The sequence below is a fragment of the Dermacentor andersoni genome, chromosome 4 (assembly GCF_023375885.2).
Source record: "Dermacentor andersoni chromosome 4, qqDerAnde1_hic_scaffold, whole genome shotgun sequence".
NCBI lineage: Eukaryota > Metazoa > Arthropoda > Arachnida > Ixodida > Ixodidae > Dermacentor > Dermacentor andersoni.
In genome coordinates, this window is record NC_092817.1 from 37,428,975 (window position 1) to 37,450,091 (window position 21,117).

Here is a 21,117-nt window from a genome sequence, read left to right on the forward strand (position 1 = left end):
CGAAGATCACGAGCCGGCCGAGCCAGAGAGGTGAAGTTTGCTTGCCTCTTTCACACAGCGGAGCGCTATGTTGTGTGTCATGCTGCTCGACCACGAGTAGAGCGGAAAGCAGACGTGAAAGACAATCACAATGGAGCAGAAGGCAGCTTATCTAAAGGCTGTTGTGTCAGCTGCTAGGTCACTGGTTGCACATGTCGAAGATTCTTTCGTTGTTTTTATTCAAATTTCATCGCATGCCTGGCCGTGTAGCGCTTCCACAGGCCGCAAAGCTTTCTTATTTTCATGTTTACAGCTACACCCAATTGGGCATATACTGCAGTAAATGGCAATAATGGAGCTAACGAAGTAACGAATATAACAAAGTAATTTCGGCTCCCCCTTCAACCTCACTATAACAAGGTTAGAGAGTATCACAAACGTGGCTATAATAAATTACCAGATATAACAAAGCAAGTATAACAATTTGATGGGCCATGCTGTATTTCAATATTCTACTACTATAATGAAATTGAATATGCAATATCTGAGATATATATCGGTTACTGCAAAGTGAGTATTTGTATCACATCGAACGCCCGCATGACCACATCAGTCATCTGCGTGGTCAATGCGATCACACAGTTCACATCATTCACACAGAAGCATCACACTTGTGTTTCTTTCACATAGACCCAGCCACAGATTTTCTTTTTCTCTATTTTCTTTTTTTACCAATGTTGGCATGTTTCCTTAGAGCAAATATTAGGAAACTATTGGGAAAATATTAGGAAATTGGCAATGACATGAAAGAAAATGAAGTGTACTATTTCTTCTAGTCAAAATATGACTAAAAAGAGCTTGTTAATATTCACAGTAAATCTTTCGTTTATCAACATTCTGCATTTTGTACATTGCATTCTATTTGAAAATTGAGCACATTCTTTATTGCAATGGAGAGGAATTAGTACTTAGAAGTTTAACGGTGCATGCTGACATAGATTAGCTATACAAGGTGTTTTTTTTTAGCTGCAGCAAATTTTTAATATTAGAAAAATATAAATCATGGTAACGTTACGTTAACTGTTAGAGTGTACAGATTGGCAGCCTCTAGGCACAGAGCAATTTGCACAATTATGCACCTAATTAGAGGAGCTATGGCAATTAACTTTCTAATTATCAACAATAGGTGGCTACAGCAAATGAGTAGTTTGGGGCCCGTCCTCGACATTACCTATACCAACGATTAAATTTTGAATAGCGGATTTCGTGTGGGAGCTACGCGAACAATTAGTTCCCCTTGGCAGGCTCCTTGAAACCGAAACTGTCTGGAATCTGTGTCTTTGATAATCGGGGCACGTCCACTCACCAATCATAACCGGAGTGCCATGTTTCTCAAAGTGTGCCAGAAGTTCACGACTCTTGGTTGGCAGTTCAGCGCCAGAGCTCACAAACATAGTTCGACATTCCACCTGCGAAAATCCATGGTTAACATGACCCGCAATACTATATGAAAACTAGGGGTCTTCAAACATCAAAATGTTTGTGCATAATCTAATATGAACAGTTTATAAAATGTGCACTTCAAATGTTGATTACTGAATATTTTTCTGCTTCTAATTTAGAAAAGGAAAGGTAGTAGAAAAAACCGTCATTCAGCATTTCGTTCAATACTGTATGCAATCATATTTAGATGTCTATACGACTGGACAATTTATAACAAAACATGAAAGACCATCCTGAAATGGCCACTTTAAGCAGCCAATAAGCTGCATGCATGAGCCCTTTCCTTTGACAAGCAGGCTCCAATGATCATTATTTAGTATTTGCACATATTCAGCCATGATTAAATACTACAAGAAATAAAATATACTATTAAATTTCTAAATCAAATAATTTTGACACAAGACTAAAGTATCCAATTCATGTTTGAAATTCTGATAGTGGTGGCGTTGGTGGTCGTGATGTTGCTACAGGTAGGGTTAGCCTCGCGGACCTAGCTGGCGATTGCTTTGCCTCAGCGTCTCTACCAGTGCCAAATATGCCACCACGAGTTGATCAATCCAGTTTACCTCAGAAATGTGAGAAGAATGTGCGACACTTCAATCTGCACTATCCGCAATCTTTCTGGGAACACTAACTCTTCGACATGTTCTCAACTTTCACACAGTACTAATGAAAACTATTGTCAATGATCATTGTACAAATTGGCAAGTAGCAATGTGCCCAAACTTTTGTGCAATAAATCTTCTATGAACCCTTTTAATAATTGCAAAGCTAGCTTTTCTGCAGGGCAGTTTACCAAACAAATGATTTTCACAGTCATTTCTTGCAATCATCGCATATGTGCACAGTTTGCTTGTCTGATGACACAGAAAATGTAGACGTGGCTCTTATGATGAAACCCTGCAAAAGAGAGAAGCCCCAGTATATACAGCTAGCACTCCGTCTTCATTTGAACAATGACTGGTGCCACCACTAGTTCATCAAATGTGCTTTGCAGAGAAGTACACTTGCAAATTAGTTAGGCGTTTTGGTGCCAAGGAGACTCGGGCTATGATACCCCAGACACAAATTGGAAAATGGCAAATTATTCTGTTACAGGTAACACTAACCAGTCTACTGCGATGCTTCACAAGGACGAAAAGAGGCACTAGGAATGAGTTCAGTATTTAATCAAAGCCTGCAATGTCCTCAAAAACCTTGCAATCAGATGTTTCCGATAATGCCAGATGCTGCTTAGCAGAAAATTCAAAAGCAAGACTTGTTTACCAACTTTCAAAGGCATTCAAATTTCAATCTTTATTTTTGTATTACAATGTGATGGGTCATTTTTCATAATATCAAATAGTAAGGTGTCCCATATTAATATACAAAAGTAATTATGCCTCAGCAGAGCAGAATCAGAGTTATAAAGGGACACTAACAGCAAACTTTAAGGAAGGCTTAAGAGATATATTAACACTACAAGGCGTTCAGACAATGTCACACTTTTAATGAGAACAAAATGATGTGGACTTAAGCAAAGTATTGCTACTGTGAAAATACGATGCCTGCTCTCATAATATATTGTGTCCCTTATTTACATGCTGTCAACCACTCATTATTAAAAAGCTCATTACATTGCATTTCAAAATGAAAAGGAAGGAAGCAGTTTGACCGATTTTATTAAACTTTCCTGCTAATAATGCTACTTCCCCACACCGTACTGTAGGAATGTGGCACCATCTCTGTATAAGCCTTTGACTTAAGGCAGGTAGTAGTGCATAGTACAGTAGTGGAACAGCCATTTCACCTTTTGGCGCAGGCATAGAGTTTCTCACTACATTACCTAGAGGGAAATCTGGCGCTGCTGCGCTGTGGTATGCATGGGAATGCCGGTATATTGTGGATTCGGATTGGCATCGTTCTCGTAGAGACAGGACACCTTGAAGACGCGCTTGGCAAGTACCGTTCCGTCTGTCACAATGATTAATTTTCCACTAGAACAGCACGTGAAAAGCTGTTTTAGCTTTATTATTACGCAAAAACATGTTTTGTTTAACTATGAGAACTTGTTATTGTGTGTACGACCACATGTTACGTAAAAAGTATCAGCGGGCCGCTAAAGTTGGAGCACAGACGACAAGGTTCGCGCTCGCTTTGAAACAGTTGGTCGTCTGTTCTTGCTTTTCTTCGCTTGGTCATGCATCGTGGGTGAGTAAAGATGTAATATGCGTGAATGGAAACATTTTACGAAGATTTTACTTTGAGAACGCGTTATTTGCGTAGCCATATCCACGTTTTAGACGAAGCCTCTTACAACACCAGCCAACGCGAGCCTCGCAGACACATATACCGTCATTCCCATCACGGCACGGTGCCCCCTTAAGAAACTCCCATAGACGGTGGCACCAGATTACCCTCTAGGCGTTATAGTGAGAAACTCTATGGGCGCAGGTCCTGGTGCAGGCAAAAAAAAAGTTGACGAAAAAAAAAATAATGACGAGCCGGACGGTTCCAACAGGCCGATACAGTTTCTCACTATAGAGTGAGAAACTCTTTGGGCGGGCCTCTGCTTCCTTCTACGATGATAATGATAGTGTGCTGTTGGTTTTCATTTCAGCTTTGCTAGCTGCGAAGCATCGAGGGAAGGAGGGTTTCGCTTCTATGCATGTTTTGGCGCAGGCTCGACACAATTTTCAACTAAAATGCCGTTTTGGTGCAGCATGGCGCAAAGGGTTGCCCTAGGCACAGTCTGGTGCAATTGGCGCAGCTGTTCCACCACTGATAGTAAGGCATTACCTCTGTGATCGCCTACACCTGTTAGGATGCCTCCATAAGTAACTCTGTTCGTCGCACACATATTGAATTGTTGAGAAATTCTGTGGCCTGCTCAGGCAAAATTCTCCCCGAAACTCATCTCTTGGCATAAACAGATTCTGTGCAGTGTTCAGAAGCATAATCAAACTATCTAGATTGATTTACTGTCTGTCATTAGTGTTCGATTCTTGCCCCGGAAATGAAAGTAATATGTTGCATGTGGCAGCTTAAAAAATCTAGTTTCATGATGAATATTTTTCTCCTTAGAAGTGAACCAAGGACAAACCACACTATGTCCTGAATGATACATCACAAGACAAAGAAACGAGAATATCAGAACTAAATAGAAAGGGCCTTTTACCAGCTTCTATGTATGAATTATTAAAGGAAAGGAACACTGTGAAATGTTTACAAGTTCACATAGTTCTGTGTGGGCACCATCAATTACTGCAGGGTAACATTTTGCAGTTCTACAACTGGCCCGCTAACAGTACTTTACTTATTGCCGATCTAAGGTGCTTAAGAGATGTAAAAGCTTTTTAAGGCAGAAAGAATGCAAGAACGAAATGAGCTGGCTTACGCCGAGTAGCTTGTTGAGACAGTAGCCAACCTCTTGGGAGCCAATCCACTGTTTTGAGCCAACAAATGAAGGAGGCTTGTCTCCAATGTCCACCAGTATCTAAATAGGCACAAAGAGGAGAATACATTCAAACTTCAGTATATAATGATCACGAATATGACAAGCTATCAGATATAATGAAATCACTATAGAATTCAAAAAACGTTTTGCCGATGTCAGCTGTATGCTAATAACAAAGGCACAGGTCAAACCTCAATAGAGATTAAGCATGCCTGGTATTCCGGTACATGCAGGCAGATTGCATGAATTGCCAGATGAGCAGAGGCATAAACGTGAGCAGCCAGAGTGGTGGCACACAGCTCAACCAGATAAATACAGAGTTAATACTGCAGTAACCAAGTATATTCTACTTCACTGCTGGTGTTCATTTTAGGCAGTGGTATAATTGTGAACACTGCTGAAAATTTACATCAGCAGCAACGTACAGCTTAGACCATTCATAACCTAATCGCTTACAATGCAGGACTAGTATAATGCGGACTTTCCTGACTACTGCTTATCTTTCCATAGCACTCAATCTATATGTGGTGCTTGTCAGCGGCGTGCGGTAAACACGCAACGTGTCTGCATCGTCGCTCTTTGGCTCTTCAGTTTGCGAGCGGAAAGTAAATACCATCACGCACCGATTGTTTTGAACACAGACGGGGTCGTAAAAATGCACGAATTATCAGGCATGCTAGAAAAACAAATTCCGACAGTAAAATCAATTTGTTGTTTTTTTATAACTCCAGCACTGCAGAAAAACCATTTGAGGCTGCGAGTGCGTTTTGCATTTGCCCATCACAAAGTGGAGATAGTGTGCATGCGACCTTGATTCCGTAACACTGTCAGTTTGTGTCAACGCTGTCAATTGCGTCCCGCAAATTCATCAATTTGGAATGTTGTCCACACGCAAACTTTCACTGCTCCTGCCAGCATGCACACATACACACTACAAAGTTTTTTCTGTATGCGTTTACGGTAGTTGCTGGCTGATTGCCCACGAAAACCCACTGATTTCCCACGAACCCCGCTAGCGCACGCTGCCATCAGTTCAGTTTGTGCATGTGATCCCACACCAGATGAACGTCTCTATGGGCACGAACATATGTCAAGGGTGGGTTTCCTGCGATGGCTTGCTGCCCGAAACCCCCGCTGACTAGGCCTAACCAGCACAGTCTCATCAGGAATTGCCGGCTCAAGCTGTGGTTTGGTGCAGAGTCAATGAAATGCCTCGCAGTTATGCTGCGCCATTTGGAAAGAGGAGGAACCACCTCACCGATGAAAGTGAAGGCACATCCCAATCTTATGCTTCGATTTCCAGACATACGTGGCTGCTTGGTCTATATGTTTTGCACATGCACAGCATTTAAAACATGCTGTTAGCTTATAGTGCAGTACTGCTTATAGTGTGGAGACTCACGACTTCGGCGACTTACGTTATAAGCGGTCTATGCCGTATTGGTCACTGCAATATTATTACTGCTAGTTTATCCATGTACTCAGTAATAAAAAATGTATAAAACAGTACATATTGAAAAATTGTGTTGCTTTATCACCTAAAAAATTATTTGCTTGTTTGTCCTCAAAATTAGTCATTCTGAAGAGTATAAATCTGCAATAAAAATGGAACCATGGGAAGATGCACTTGTCCAAAAAAGATATGACCCTGGATGGGTTAAATGAAAATACAGTTGCTTTTATCAATGCTGTCGGCAGCAAAGTGCAAACCAGATGAGCTGCCTTGCATGATAGCCACAGAATTTGCGCTACCCATCTGCAAGGCGGCCAAGTGCCTTTATATGGCGTCAACATTAAATTTCACAATAAGATTCTGTAACGAAATTTTTTGTGCATCCTGTCAATTTCGTTGTAGAGTTACAGCTTGGTTTTTGCATGTAAAACCTTAGCATTTAGGTTATGTAGTGAAATTTGAGTGCATTGGAATTAGGAAATAAGTCGAGTTGGGCAGGCCATGTAAGGTGCAGAAAAGATAACCAATGGTCTATTACAGCAACAGAGTGAATGCCAAGAGAAAAGAAACGCAGTTGGGAACAGCAGTAGTTGGGCGGTGAGATGAGATTAGTAAATTTGCATACAGGTTTGGTCGATGCAGAACACCGGGAAAGATATACATCTCCAGAAAAGCCAACTGTTTTGAAGTGCACGTGAGATGATAACAGAACAGCAATTTCGAAAACCGGCGAGTCTTCTGCGGCCACATAAGCGCCTGGCAGGATGAACGCCGCAAGTAAAGAAGAGCTCCCACCTGTTGTATTTCACGGTGGGTGGGAGTGGCGCACTCAGTGTACCCTTGCAGCTGGAACCAGGAGATGACTGTCTGCAGTGAACGGTAGGCGCAGCCCCAACCATTGTCATCCATCCGATCCTGTTGGTAGTGCCGGTACCTGTACTGGCCAAACACCAGCCGCACTTCACATCCTGTGCATGAAAGAAGCCGAAAACATCACTACTACATCAAACATCATCACAAGACTGAGGTTTTGAATTCCCTTCAAAATTTCGAGATAAGCAATATTTTGAAAGTTTGAACATTCACTTCTGCATACGGTTATTTTTATAATTACTTTTATCAAGTTCTTCGAGGTTCAAGTATTCTATTTCTTTTTTAGCTGCGATTCTTCTATTACCTTGTGCTCCTTTGCACTTCACCTCAAGCATTTAGCTAATGCCTCTACTTTATTTTCCTTTGCTAATTACTTACACTTTCATGGCCTTAAAGGGACACTCAAGGTGAATATTAAGTGAAGCTAAAGTCATAGATTAGTGCTCAAGAATTTTAAGGTGTCAATAATATAATGAACAGAGCCTTAGTAATGCAGAAACTCAAGTAAATGCAGGACACGATTAGAGACTCCCCCGGGACATTCAAGTACTTGCCCTATGACGAAGGCACTCCTCATTCAAACTCTGTCACTAGTGCTCAACCACTCATTATAAAAACATTGTACTGCATTATAAGACGAAAGAAAATGCTACTTGTCCAGTTCTATTTCATTTTTAGAAAAAAGAACTCACTGACACTACCCTTGACAACGATGCCAGTGGTCGAAAGGTTTCATTTTCACTCGACTCTGCGCCGCCCGTGCTTTCGAGTTTGTAGTTTTGTTATTGCATAGTGCCGCGCTGGTTTTTCTGACTCATGAAACTCTCACAAACTGCAAAGAGCAGAGGATTCCATGTCTATGTGATGTTGGGGGATGCCTGAACGGTTCGCACCACTGAAGCTCCACTGTAGCTGTAGCGGTGAATCTACCGCTACATCTTGGTTCGGTTTCTTCATGGCTGTAAATTTGCGTTTTGTGCAAAAAACCATACCGCCGTCTATCGAGGGTTGTTTTACCCATCGACGCCATCAAAGGGCGGTGACGGTGTATGCAACATCACCGCTCCCCAATAAGGTGGCAGGAGACTTGAATTGAGATAAAGGTATTTGGACCCTTCAGATGAAATTTTGTCGCAAACTAAGTCTTTTCTTGGCAAGCATTGCGACAAGCACTGCGAGGTTTCTTGAATAGTATTTAAACAGCCCACATTGATTTAGTATTTGCCTTTAGTGTCCCTTTAATAGAACAATTAGCAGGCACCTTCACGAGTTCAATGTACGCAAAAAGCACCAAATGACCCTAGCAATGCAAGCTGATGTAAGTCATTGGCATGTGGTTTAGACTATGCCTGTGAACTTGCCAGGCTGTAAAAAGACAACCTTCTCTTTTATTCATTTCTTTTTGTTCAGAGATCCCGCTGTTAGTATTCTTTATATGTGAAATATAAAGATTGATTGATTGAGTCCTGTCTAGCAGCCACAAACTGAAAGATACAAATTAAAGTATAAGTGAAGATTTTTCTCCCGCCGTTCAGAACGCCTGCAAACATCTTATTGCCTATGCTAAAAGTCAATCTACGCCTTTTTCCATGCATTTCAACACACTCGTTATTAGCTTCCAGCACTATGAATATGACGAATCAATGAAAACAGTAAAGAGATTCAATCGCAATCACTGTGCAAAATGCGTGCAGCTAATAACTGCGCTTCCGCCCCAAGGAAGAACATTTTCTTATCTGTTGTTTCACTAATTCCCGCAGTTTCATTCCCAAACATGATGTAATATCAAATCTCATGATGTCATATAACAGCAAGTTGCTAGTTCTAATGGAAACATGGCTCACAAGAGAAGTTAGTCAAGAAGAAGTAGTGTCTGACTTCTCAGACTTTGAAGTTTATCCCTGTGACTGTCAAGGGGCATGCTGAGGTGGAGTTTTTATTGCCTGCAATCAGCAGATATCCTGTACACCAATTATCATTTCTTCAAACTTGGAAATACTATGACTTCTTATTCACTCTTCCCCTTGATATGCCTTGCTAGGGGTGTGCTACAGGCCACCTACCAGTAACCAGGGGCGTAGCCAGGGGGGGGGGGGGGCTTATGGGGCTTCAGCCTCCCCGCCCCCGAAATTTTTTCGTGCTGTCAATGCACCGCCCACCAAAGCAATCCCAGGTGCCGGAAATCACTCTGAATTTTGTCTAGAATGTCTTTTTCACGCTCGAAAAGAGATTTCACCGCGAACATTGCAAACTCGGGCTGGATTTCGCTGCAACGCCCATGCACCGGGAGTCACATAACGCAAGCAGCCCCATCCGAGCACAAAGGTTCAAGGGCGTTTTGATGGCGAACGGGCTCACCGCAGAATCGCGCGGAGGTCGCCGAATCTACGGAGAGCATGGATGTAAATTCCGAAATTTATGGGTATAAATTTCTCATAAACTTTTGATGTGAAAGGGGCATTGACATTTCCAAAGCTGTGCTTTAGATTTTCAATTGCGGAACTTTGTGTGTTTAATTTTCCTATAAATTTTGGACGCCAAAGGTGCATTGACTTTTCTAAAGTCTTACATTGGACCATACAATGAGACAAGCCAAATCAATGAAATTTCTGGCTACACCACTGCCAGTAACCCAAACTTCTCACCAGAACTAAACAGTATTTTATGCCAGATTACAGCAAGCCATCCTAATGCTCATATACTTCTGTTCGGCGACTTCGACTTCTCCAGTATTGACTGGAGTGACCCGACTTGTTGCAATAAACAACTTATGGCGGGCAACTTATGCAGGGCACACAGAAGCAATGCCGCATTATCCAGGAGACACTATAGAAGCGGTTGACCGTTAAATCAACACTTCTGTGCCTGCCGTGTCAGCTTTGCAGCTATGGCATTGCTAGAGGTCATGGATCTGACCTCAATCGCGGCAGCCGCATTTTGACAGGGGCAAAACAGAAAACGCACATGCATTTATGGGACATGTTAAAGGACATCATGGTGTCAAAATTAATCCGGAGTCTGCCACTATGGTGTGCCTCATAATCCGAGTGTCGTTTTGGCACTTGCAGCCCCATAATCCAATTAAAGTTTAATACTTCAGCCACAATGCGATGTGCCATGTGAGACAGTGACAACGCTCAACTCTCTCAGAGGTTATAAAATATGCGCAAAGCGCCTCAAGCAAACACCTCTCCCTGTGTGTTCTGTATACTACGCAGACAAACAGCAGTGGTGCACGCAAGGTAACATTTAACATCAACTCACCGCTCTCGTGTTAGCCTAAACGTAGAAGAAATTAAGCTTTAGCAGTCAACATCACCGTTGATTATCGTCAATCAAAGCATCCAGCACGGAAAGCTTCGCTTACATCGATTCCCACAGCGTGTGAGATCTGCATAATTTTTTCATTACTGAGATTTAACTATGTAACTGCACATAATTATCCAACTCGAGACATACTATCCTAATTATCAAGGTGTCAATGAGGCATCTGTAGGCACAGCCACGGGACATCCAACTGCGGTGTTTTCAGTGACGTACGAATTGCGTACTAATTCTCCTGACTGATAAATAAAACCCGCGAAATATGAAAAATACCATGTGACTGTGCTCCTACCCGCATCATAAAGCAGCGCCTCATACAGGCTCCCTCTGAGTAAGGGAGAACGAAATAAAGGAAATAAAAAAAAAACAACATTGTGATCAAGCTAGTTCCTTATCTGTCGCGCCCTGGCTGAAGTAACACCTCGTGTTTGGTGTTACAGTAGCTGGTAACAAGCTCTGATAGCTGCTGTCTTAGCGTAAATAAAGTGCACGGATGGTATTTATCTTTTTTCGCCACAAAACCTATCACCACAAAAGTGAATCAACAATGTCAGTGCAAAGATTGAAAGGTGCATTTTGTTTTGTCCCAGTCGCCATGTCTCTCTAATCATCATCATCATTATCATCATCAGCCTATTTTATGTCCACTGCAGGACAAAGGCCTCTCCCTGCGATATCCAATTACCCCTGTCCTGCGCCAACAAATCCCAATTAGCACCCGCAAATTTCTTCAAAATTTCAAATTTCTTCAAATTTCGTCGCACCACCTTGTCTTCTGCCATCTTCTACTGAACTTCCCTTCTCTTGGCATCCATTCTGTCATCGTTTATCTAATTAACGTTAACGGTTATCTAATCTGCGCATTACATGACCTGCCCAGCACCATTTTTTTCTCTTAATGTCTATTAGAATATCGTCTATACCCGTTTGCTCTCTGATCCAAACCACTCTCTTTCTGTCTCTTAAAGTTATGCCTAGCATTCTTCGTTCCATCGCTTTTTGTGGCGTCCTTAACTTGTTCTCAATCTTCTTTGTCAGTCTCCAAGTCTCTGCCCCATACGTCAGAACCAGTAAAATGCATTGATTATATACCTTCCTTTTCAATGATAATGGTAAGCTCCCAGTCAGGAGCTCATGATGTCTGCCATATGCGATCCAACCCATTTTTATTCTTCTCTGAATTTCCTTCTCATGGTCAGGGTTCCCTGTGATTAGTTGACCAAGGTAAACAAACATACTCCTTCACAGACTCTAGAGGCTGACTTGCGATCTTGAACTCTTGTTCCCTTGCCCAGTTATTTATCATTATCTTTGTCTTCTGCATATTAATTTTCAACCCCACTGTTACACTCTCCCTGTTAAAGTCCTCAATCATTGGTTGTAACTCATCCGCAGTGTTGCTGAATAGAACAATGTCATCGGCAAACCGAAGGTTGCTGAAGTATTCGCCACCGATCCTTACTCCTAAATCTTCCCAGTTCAATTGCTTGAATACTTCTTCCAAGCATGCAGTGAATAGCATCGGAGAGATTGTGTCTTCTTGTCTGACCCCTTTCTTTATAGGCATCTTCCTACTTTTCCTGTGTAGAATTAAGGTGGCTGTGGAATCTCTGTAGATATTTTCCAGGGTATTTACGTAAGCAGTCTGTACTCCTTAATTACACAATGCCTCTATGACTGCTGGTATCTCTACTGAATCAAATGCTTTTTTCATAATCTATGAAAGCTGTATAGAGAGGCTTATTGTACTCTGCGGATTTCTCGAAAACCTGATTAATGACATGCATGTGATCCATTGTAGAGTATCTCTTCCTGAAGCCAGCCTGTTCCCTTGGTTGACTAAAGTCCAGTGTTGCCCTTATTCTATTGGAGATTATTTTGGTAAATATTTTATATAATACTGGGAGTAAGCTAATGGGCCTATAATTTTTGCAGTTCTTTAACATCTCCCTTTTTGTGGATTAGTATAATGTTTGTGTTCTTCCAGTTTTGTGGGACCTTTGCAGTCGATAGACACTTCGTATAGAGAGCCGCCAGTTTTCCTAGCATTATGTCTGCTCCATCTTTGAATAAATCGACTGTCATTCCATCCTCTCCTGCCGCATTTCCCCGTTTCATGCCTTGCAAGGCCATTCTGACCTCATTTCTAGTTATAGGAGGAGTTTCTGTATACTGTTCATTATTGTTTCGAATAGAATACTCCCGACTCCTCTATGTACTGTACAGGTCAGTATAGAAATCTTCCGCTGCTTCAAGATTGCTGATGATTGCTGAATAAGCAGAAGGTAAAAATGATCCTTGCCTTGGGAGCTGCAAATGGCAACAAGAGGAAGGCCGCAAATATATATAGTCATGGAAGTGTGGTGGTAGACCAAACGCATCGACTATCATAAGAAATTATGAAAACCCGAGACAAACTGGCAGCTTCAAGAAATGGCGGCGGAGAACTCCATCTTTGAATCCTAGCCTACACACAGATGTTCTAGCATTTATGGCCTCAAACCCTCATGCTAGCGTGAGGGACATGGCCGCCCAGGTACCAATATCCAAGTCATCAGTTTGGAGGATTCTAATTGATGGCCTTTCACCAGTACCATCCTAACCAGCACCAATGCTTGGAAGATAGAGACATGTAGAATCGCCTAGATTTCTCGAATTGGGTCCTCACATAAGCCGATGAGTCACCAGACTTTTTGAGCAACATCATGTGCACAAATGAAACCGATTTTCGCAGAAACACTCAGGTAAGTTTGCATAATGCACACTAGTGGAGTGACTGCAATCCACACTGGGCAAAGTGAAATCAGCACCAGTACCAGTGGTCATTCAATGTGTGGTATGGAATTAATGCCGTTCCTATAATTGGTCCCATTTTCTTTGATCACACACTGACTGGACAGTGTTACATGGATGAAATCCTTGGAGGAGTGGTGGATGAGTTTCTGAGCAAAGTCCCGCTGTCACGTCTTCCACTTCTGTCGTATCAGCATGGTGGGAAACCAGCATATAGCAGCAGCTGAGCACAAAACTGGCTGGATGTGACTTTTGATGCGCAACAGATTGGAAAGCACAGGCCTGTAAATTGGCCGGTTGGTCACCTGACCTCTCTCCACTCGATTTCTTACTTTGGGGTTATATGAAAGATTGTGCTTAATGAACGAGACGGACGTCAGATTAGCTCAAGGCAATGATGATGATGTATGGGGTTTTGTGGCGCAAGGGTAGCTCAAGGCAAGGATAACAGATGTCCGCCATAGAATTCTAGCGTCGGTCATCAAGAAAGCCACTGAAGATGTGCTAAAGTGGACTCAATACTGCATAGCTGCAGCGGGAGACCTACTCGACCACATGCTCTAGGCAGCAGCTGGTGTTCGACGGCGCTTCCAAATTCATAGATAATAAGAACACACTAAATTTGATGTTCTTGTTGTTTTGATTTGTTTTTTGTGCAAACATGCCGACTGCCGATTGGGCTCATTTAGAAGTGGTATATTTACTTTTTTGAATGCATCGGTTTTGCCTTTTTTATACACATGGGTTGCTTCCCGGCCTGTTTATTTCGCTTTTATTTTTTGCCACGAACCTGTTTCTGCAGAACGTACACACTCTCATGAAAAATAAAACCGTCACTTTAATTTGGCTTCGGTCCGAAGCAAGTTTCTGGTGCGAAATATAGCTGTGCACATACTCTTTCGATGTGGAGCGATGAAAGCCGGGATTTTGAAACATTCTATGCCCATTACATTGCTTTTCACGTTTTGTGCATGGTCAGAGCGGCACTTTGGCTCCGTTATCAAGGGGTTTTGTTATCAAAATGATGAGTCGGCCTTGAGGGATGGATAATAAGTTTGACGTAGAATTGAAAGCACGGAATAGCTGCAAAGCCGCGAAACCTGCTGTTGGTGCTCCTTCCATAACTGATAGGCTGTTTCATAGGGTTTGCAACAGGCAATGCAGTTGCTTTCAATCAACTTATTTGAGGGCGCTGCTTTATGATGCGGGTGGGAGCGCAGTCACGTGGTATTTTTCATATTTTGTGACGTTTCATTGACAGTTGGAAAAAAATTGAAAGCAATTAGTACAGCGCTGAAAATACCGCAGTTTGATGTTATGTGGGGGCGCCTACAAATGCCTCATTGACACTTTCCTAATCAGGACAATAATTCTTGAGTTAGATAATTAATTGAAATTACCAAATTGAATCTCAGTACCAAAAGAATTACTGGTGGCTACTCCACTCTCAGACCACCAATTGGCTGCCTGCCCCTTTCACACAGCAGAAAACTATAGTATTCACCTGCTGGGGGGTTGAGGCCAACATGTACATTGCGAAGATAAGGGTCGGATGCCAGGTCATCAGGGAATGCATAGACATTGGACTTGCGAAATTGTGGCCTGTCCTCAGGCAGAAGGAGCAGCCGATGCAGCTGACGACGGCAAGGCACTGCATAGGCATACACCACAGAGACACTATAGCAATTCCCTCTAAAAACATGTGGCTCATGTTCCACATGTGTGCGTCTATTATTAACGCAGTGCTGCAGACAACAATTTGAGTAAGCCATTCAGATATTTTCCACAGAGAGTTACGGCAGTTATGTAATATGTGTTGTACAGTGAAACCCACTTATAATGCTCTGACAACAATGATCTAGTGGTCAGAAACAAAAAAATCAATTATGCTACAGTTTAGAAACCCTACACAAATACAAATAAAATGGCTATTTTTCATAGTACTATCATAACTAGGGGTGTGTGAATATCGAACAGTAGATACTGAATTGAATATCGAATGGAACCTAGAAAAAAAATGCCATATATCGATTTGAATATTTTCAGCAAATTTAATGTTTACAAATTTTGGGCAAGAAAATGCAGTGCTACACATGCTCGGGAATCTCTAACATAGCATAACAAGAATGTTGCAACCTATCACCAACTTATGTACACAGAAATCAAGATATACAGTACGGTCTACACTTATTAAAGGGAACACCAAATTACTATGCCAGCACTGATTACATCTCTGTTTTAGTATATGAAGGTCTGGAAAATATTTTATCAGTAGAATTTTTTGTTGAACAGAATCGAGTACTTCTCTTCCTCTGGAACTAATGAATTAGTGGCATTCTGTTTTACTGAATATTGATGAGGCTCTGTCTAATAGTGGACCTGTGTTTTGTGGCAATCTTTTATATATTGCAGAGAAAGCTTTGCTTTCCACTTTTTCTCCAAAATACAGAAAGGCCATCCCAACTTTATGGCAGGTGGGTTATTCTAAGGTCAATCTATGCAACAGACAAAAGGACTGTGCCATCATGTGACTGAATCACCACTCTGCGTTAAGCCGGTGCTGACGGTAAAGAGCAGGTAGTTCGCACCGTTTTATTGTCAAGTTCAGCGCGATTTGCCACCTGTCAAAGATTCGGAAATCTGGAGGGTCATGGTAAGTTTGTGCGACACTAACATGCTATTCTATTGTGTGCATCTGTCATTTTTTCCTCACAGGCTACAAAGAAGCACACAAAACTCGAACTGTGATAACTCAATGTGGACAACTTTGTTGCTATCCCATGCGCTCGCTTACGTTCGTGAGGCAGTTTGTCAGCTTTCTGAATGTCTCGCAGCTGCTGCAAATAAACCTGTGTTGATTCATAACCAAACCGTAACTTTAGTCACCGACGCCTGATGAAAAAGCATCGATTAGGCTTAATGGCCTAGGCAGTGTGGCCGTGACGAAAATTTGCCGCTGGACAATGTGGTAAAGGGCCGCAAGCAGTCGCGGAATGTTTGCCATGAATATGGTCGTACGAGTGGCCCATCAGTGATCGGTCCCCAGATCATGCATGCGGGCTAGATTGATGGCTCTTGAAGTGGCATGAAGTTCATTGCCCCATATCCAACACGATGTGCGCGCTAGAGGCGAACCTGTCTGATGTGGCGCTTTTCTGCGAATTGCGGCGTTCCGGCACTGTGTGTGTGATTTCCGCATCGGGCATGCTTGGTGGGGGTGCTCACAGTTACAAAGTCTGCTACTGCGGCATGCTCAGCACTTGTTTTGCACCAAAAATGAAGTGAAACGCTCGCTTGGGTGGCATTGAGCATGAGGGGGTCTGCAGCACATGCAACATGTGGCACTGCATGGGTCTCTACACTGAATATACTGAATATTCGAAGAATCAAATAGTAGATATTTGATTCACAAATTGAATTATTTGACTGTTCACTATTCAATTTGATTTGGTGATATATGAATATTCGCACACCCCTTTCATAACCATATAATTAACAATTCAAACCCACTTACAGATAAAAATAAAAGTAAAACCAGAAACATGCACATGTGGAATTACAAAAGAGAGGCAGGCCTCCGTAGTTACAGAAATGTTCAAGTGGTTCAAAATATTTGCTTTGCTAGCAAATCTCCCAGACTATGTGTAAAGAAACAGATGCAAAGACTTCAATAAAAAAAAAAAACGCAAAAATTCTTTTCATATGCTGCATGCAAGCAACATGCGTTAACTCATTTATTGGAAGCGCTTCTTTCATTTCTTTTTCGGACTTAATACACAATTTACAGGAAGGGGGGAAGCACTCACACAGGTTCTCCTGGGAGATGCCATCAGGGTAGACTATGGTGACCCAGTGACCACATTCAGCAGGCCAGTAGTGGAACGGTTGTGCACTACATAAGCTGCCACCCTGTATCAAGACGTAGTTGTTTCAGACCTTTACTGCACATAAGTGGATTTTGCTTAAGACATCATACATGAGTACAAGGTTCAGTAGTTTGAATACATGTTTCTTTATATATATTTAAAGTCGATAGCTGATCAGGGTTTATTACACAGTTTTTGTGTTATCTGTGCATGCGTATGCAACCAATATCACCGCCTTTGGGATCAACCTTGTGCATGCGTTGAAATGATCACATTTTCATACACTTATCAAATGTCAATGATATCTCCCTTCAATAGTAAGGAAACTTCTCCCTTATAAACATCTCCCTTATATGAATTTTCATTTTTAAATTTCCAAGTGCCGTTAACGACATGAAAGGCTGTGACAGTGTCCATAAAATACCAAGTGTGTTCATCTTGATTGCTTAGCAACACTGGCTAACTATCAACATGTGAAATCTATTTTAACCAAGCTATCAACATACCCATGGCCCTTTATTTATTTATTTATTTATTTACAATACTGCTAGTCTCATTTGAGAGCGTGGCAGTTGGGCGATACAGTATGTATGTATATCAGTACGCATCTAGGCAGAACTGTTAATTGAAAAAAAGAAAAGGAAAACAATTGCCCAAGGATGGCAATATGAGAAGGAAGCTGAGTTTAGGAACAAAAATGCATGTTTTTCACATGACAGTTAATTAACATGATACGAGCAGTGAAGAACATGTAAGTAACCAGGTATACATGAAATAGGAGTGAACTGAAAGATAACACTTAACGCGTCAAGAAATTTTAAAGTTGTGTGAAGAGATGTGCTTAAAATATATACACTTCGAGAGCGAGAAGAAACTAATTGAAAAAAAAAAAGAACCTAGGCAAGCAATTAGCAGGAAAATGGCAGTTACAACAATCATCTTAGAACTAGAAGTAATACAGTAATGAAAATTTATTTTGCGAACTGAGTGTGCCATTGTTCACATAACGAAAAAACGCAAAAGAAAAGGAAAAAGAAAAATGGGATGTCGAAAGCAACACAACGCAAAATTTATGACGATGATACATGCGATGATGAATTATTTTATTTACGCACTGCAGCTTCTACTTGTGAGGTAAATTCAGACAATGATTCGATGGCGGTTATAGCACAATCAAGTCAGTTCCATTCAGCTACTGTAAGTGGGAAGAATGAATACTTAAACGTGTCGTTCTTGCATGTGTATTTTGTTAAAGTGTGCGCATGTTTGTTACGTCTTTTTCGAGCCTCAGAAAATTAAATGTACATGGACACATCTATCTTGTAGTTATTTTTTAGAAGCTGAAACAAGAACTTCAGGCGAGCGTGTTTTGCTCTGGTAGATAGCGTTTGCAATCCAGACTGCGTTAGAAGATTAATCGGTGAGTCAGCGCATTTATATCATGGAAAACGAACAGCGTTTACAGTAGATATTAACATCTCTCAATCTGAAGTAAACTGAGTTAGGCTGACACTGCCTACAGGAAAATGGCTTGAGTTTAAATCTGATGTCAGCTAGCTACCTAGCAGATGATGAGAAATATGATGCGACTGTGCTGGATGATGTTTTTTTTTTTCTTTCTTTGTTTGCGGTGGGGTACAGCAGCTTTTGAAGAGATTTATGGTCATGACTGTACAATTTGGAGGATTGGTCAGAATTTCAGTTTATCCTGGAAAAATTGGGAGAGTTTGCAGGCATGCTACAGTTAGAAAGTTTCGTCCCATTTCCCCCTCCACTGTGCTGCATCAAGTTGTGCTCCCCCGATCTCCTATCACTGCACATTGCCAAAATAGGCTGGCTTTCCTGCACAGCTTAGTCGTCTAGTGGGTGAGCTCTCTGTATTTTGACTTTTGAAACTAAGAGAGAACCTTACGTTTAAAATTTGTTACAAAATGTTTGACTGCCAACGTCACGTTTGCCACTGCATTGTGGTGCATGCATTGGTAGAACTGAAGAGAATTGACGCACGAAGAATTTACATTCACTGAGTTCGGAATATAACATGAGGTGCTTCAGTGGAAAAAAGTGTACGGTATAGGTGAATAATCAATCAATAAATAAATAAATAAATAAATTATTTACCATGCCCAAGAACAACCCTAAGGTCTGAGTGCTGGCACATGCACACATTAAACCCCCCCCCCCCCCCCCAGAAAAAAAACTGCAGGGGAATATAAATTTGTAAAAATACAACAAATAAAAATAACAACTGTGGAAAGAAGAGTGTGTGTACAACTAAGCGCAAGTACAAAAGAAAAAGGAAGAGAAAGGCAGTTGAACACTGCATGAAACAATGCCACAATAAGGCAAAGGTCAGAAAATAATGATGACAGTCAGTTATGAAAAAATATAAAGATTATGAAAACAAGTGTTATGAAGACGCAGTATTCTGTGGACGGTTGGGTGTTGGTGATGACAGGCAGGAACATGGAAAGGTCCATGTTCTCTGGTGATCTTGCACGGAATACGAAACCTGATACACATGAGAAGTTTGAGGCAGGTGAGGATACCATGAATGAGTTTGAAAAGAAACAGAAGGTCAGTGCGATTATGTCGGCAGCAAAGTGAGAGCAATAACAATAATCCAATAGTGCTAGAACAAGGTCCAGCATCCGTGTTAGCAAAGGGGTGATGATATATGCTTAAAAACTTTTTCTGGGCCCGATATACAATGCTACTGCTGGATCTAGAAAAGCCATTCCAGACAATCGACGCATATAGTATTCGATTCGAAGAAGACACATGGGCGTGCACAACTTGCGGAACAGTATGGGAGACGAATTCTTTCCATAGACTGCAAACAGAGCCCAGAGAAGTAGAAAAACAAAAGAGGTCCGACTACATGGTGTGACAGTTCTCAACAGTGTGAATTTTCTTAAAAATCGATGTCATTGGCATATAGAAGAAAAGAAGAGTTCCCAATAGCAGGAATAACATCATTAATAAAAATTTTAAAAAGGAGTGGTCCTAATACTGGTCCTTGAGGGACACTGCTAGTTGCCATGTAAAAAGACACCTGACCATTGACGTTAGCATAACATGATCTATCAAGACAATAACTGTGCAAGAGATTAGTAACTAACGAGTCCACACCAAAGTATGCAAGCTTGATCAGAGGCAGTGAGTGGCTCACTACATCAAAAGCCTTGCTCAGGTTGCAGGAAATGGTGTCAACTTGCCCCCTTTGAATTACTTGAATTACAAACATTCTTATACATTGATTCGTCACCTACAAGTCGTACCCCATGCAAGCGACAATATTAAGCAACGTCTCTCCGGTGTTGCTGGTATGAGAGCAGCAAATACACATCGAAATTAGCGTGACACGTCCTTTATTAAGTTAAGTTGATGTATTTTACAGTAAAAAGCAGCATAAAATATTTCTGAAGGTCTTGCAGTAGGTTCTTATCCTTGCACGTATAAAAATTCATTTGTTTGCTCATTCCGTGTGACAATCGGTAGTCCTTGAGTGATGTACATCCAGTTCTGGCTTCGCGCTATTAGCTAGTCACTCACAGCACTTCTGGGCAACGAGCGATGAATTCTAGATTTCCAGAACCGAGCAATCGAGCGACAAGGCCGTGCGATCTGTTCAAGTGACGGCCCGTTTCGTTGCTCAACGCCATCGCTTGTAGCCATTGCGCACAAAATCGTTCTTGTGGGGTTTAGCCTTAACCCATCACGAACAGAAGTAACCGGTGATGTGCACCTGCACATGCCTGGGCACAAATATCCGGCACTGCTTTTTTTTTTCTTTGTGCGCGGCATTGAGAAGTCTCCTCTAAGCTGTTCTTCTATGGCGGGGTCAGAGGAATGCTAGTTGGAGGCACCGCTACGTGATTTGGCGCACT

At 41.7% G+C, this 21,117-nt stretch overlaps 1 protein-coding gene across 1 annotated transcript in view; it reads right to left on the minus strand.

Annotated features, from left to right (window-relative positions):
* Ufsp2 (UFM1 specific peptidase 2) overlaps positions 1–21,117 on the minus strand; it is a 41,538-nt gene that overhangs the window by 4,949 nt on the left and 15,472 nt on the right. Inside the window, exons 7-11 of the mRNA XM_050184007.3 lie at positions 17,168–17,270; positions 14,866–15,012; positions 7,167–7,339; positions 4,859–4,957; positions 1,346–1,448 (exon numbers count right to left, since the gene is read on the minus strand). Of these exons, the coding sequence (XP_050039964.1) occupies positions 1,346–1,448; positions 4,859–4,957; positions 7,167–7,339; positions 14,866–15,012; positions 17,168–17,270 (625 nt within the window). The remainder of the gene's footprint in view (positions 1–1,345; positions 1,449–4,858; positions 4,958–7,166; positions 7,340–14,865; positions 15,013–17,167; positions 17,271–21,117) is intronic.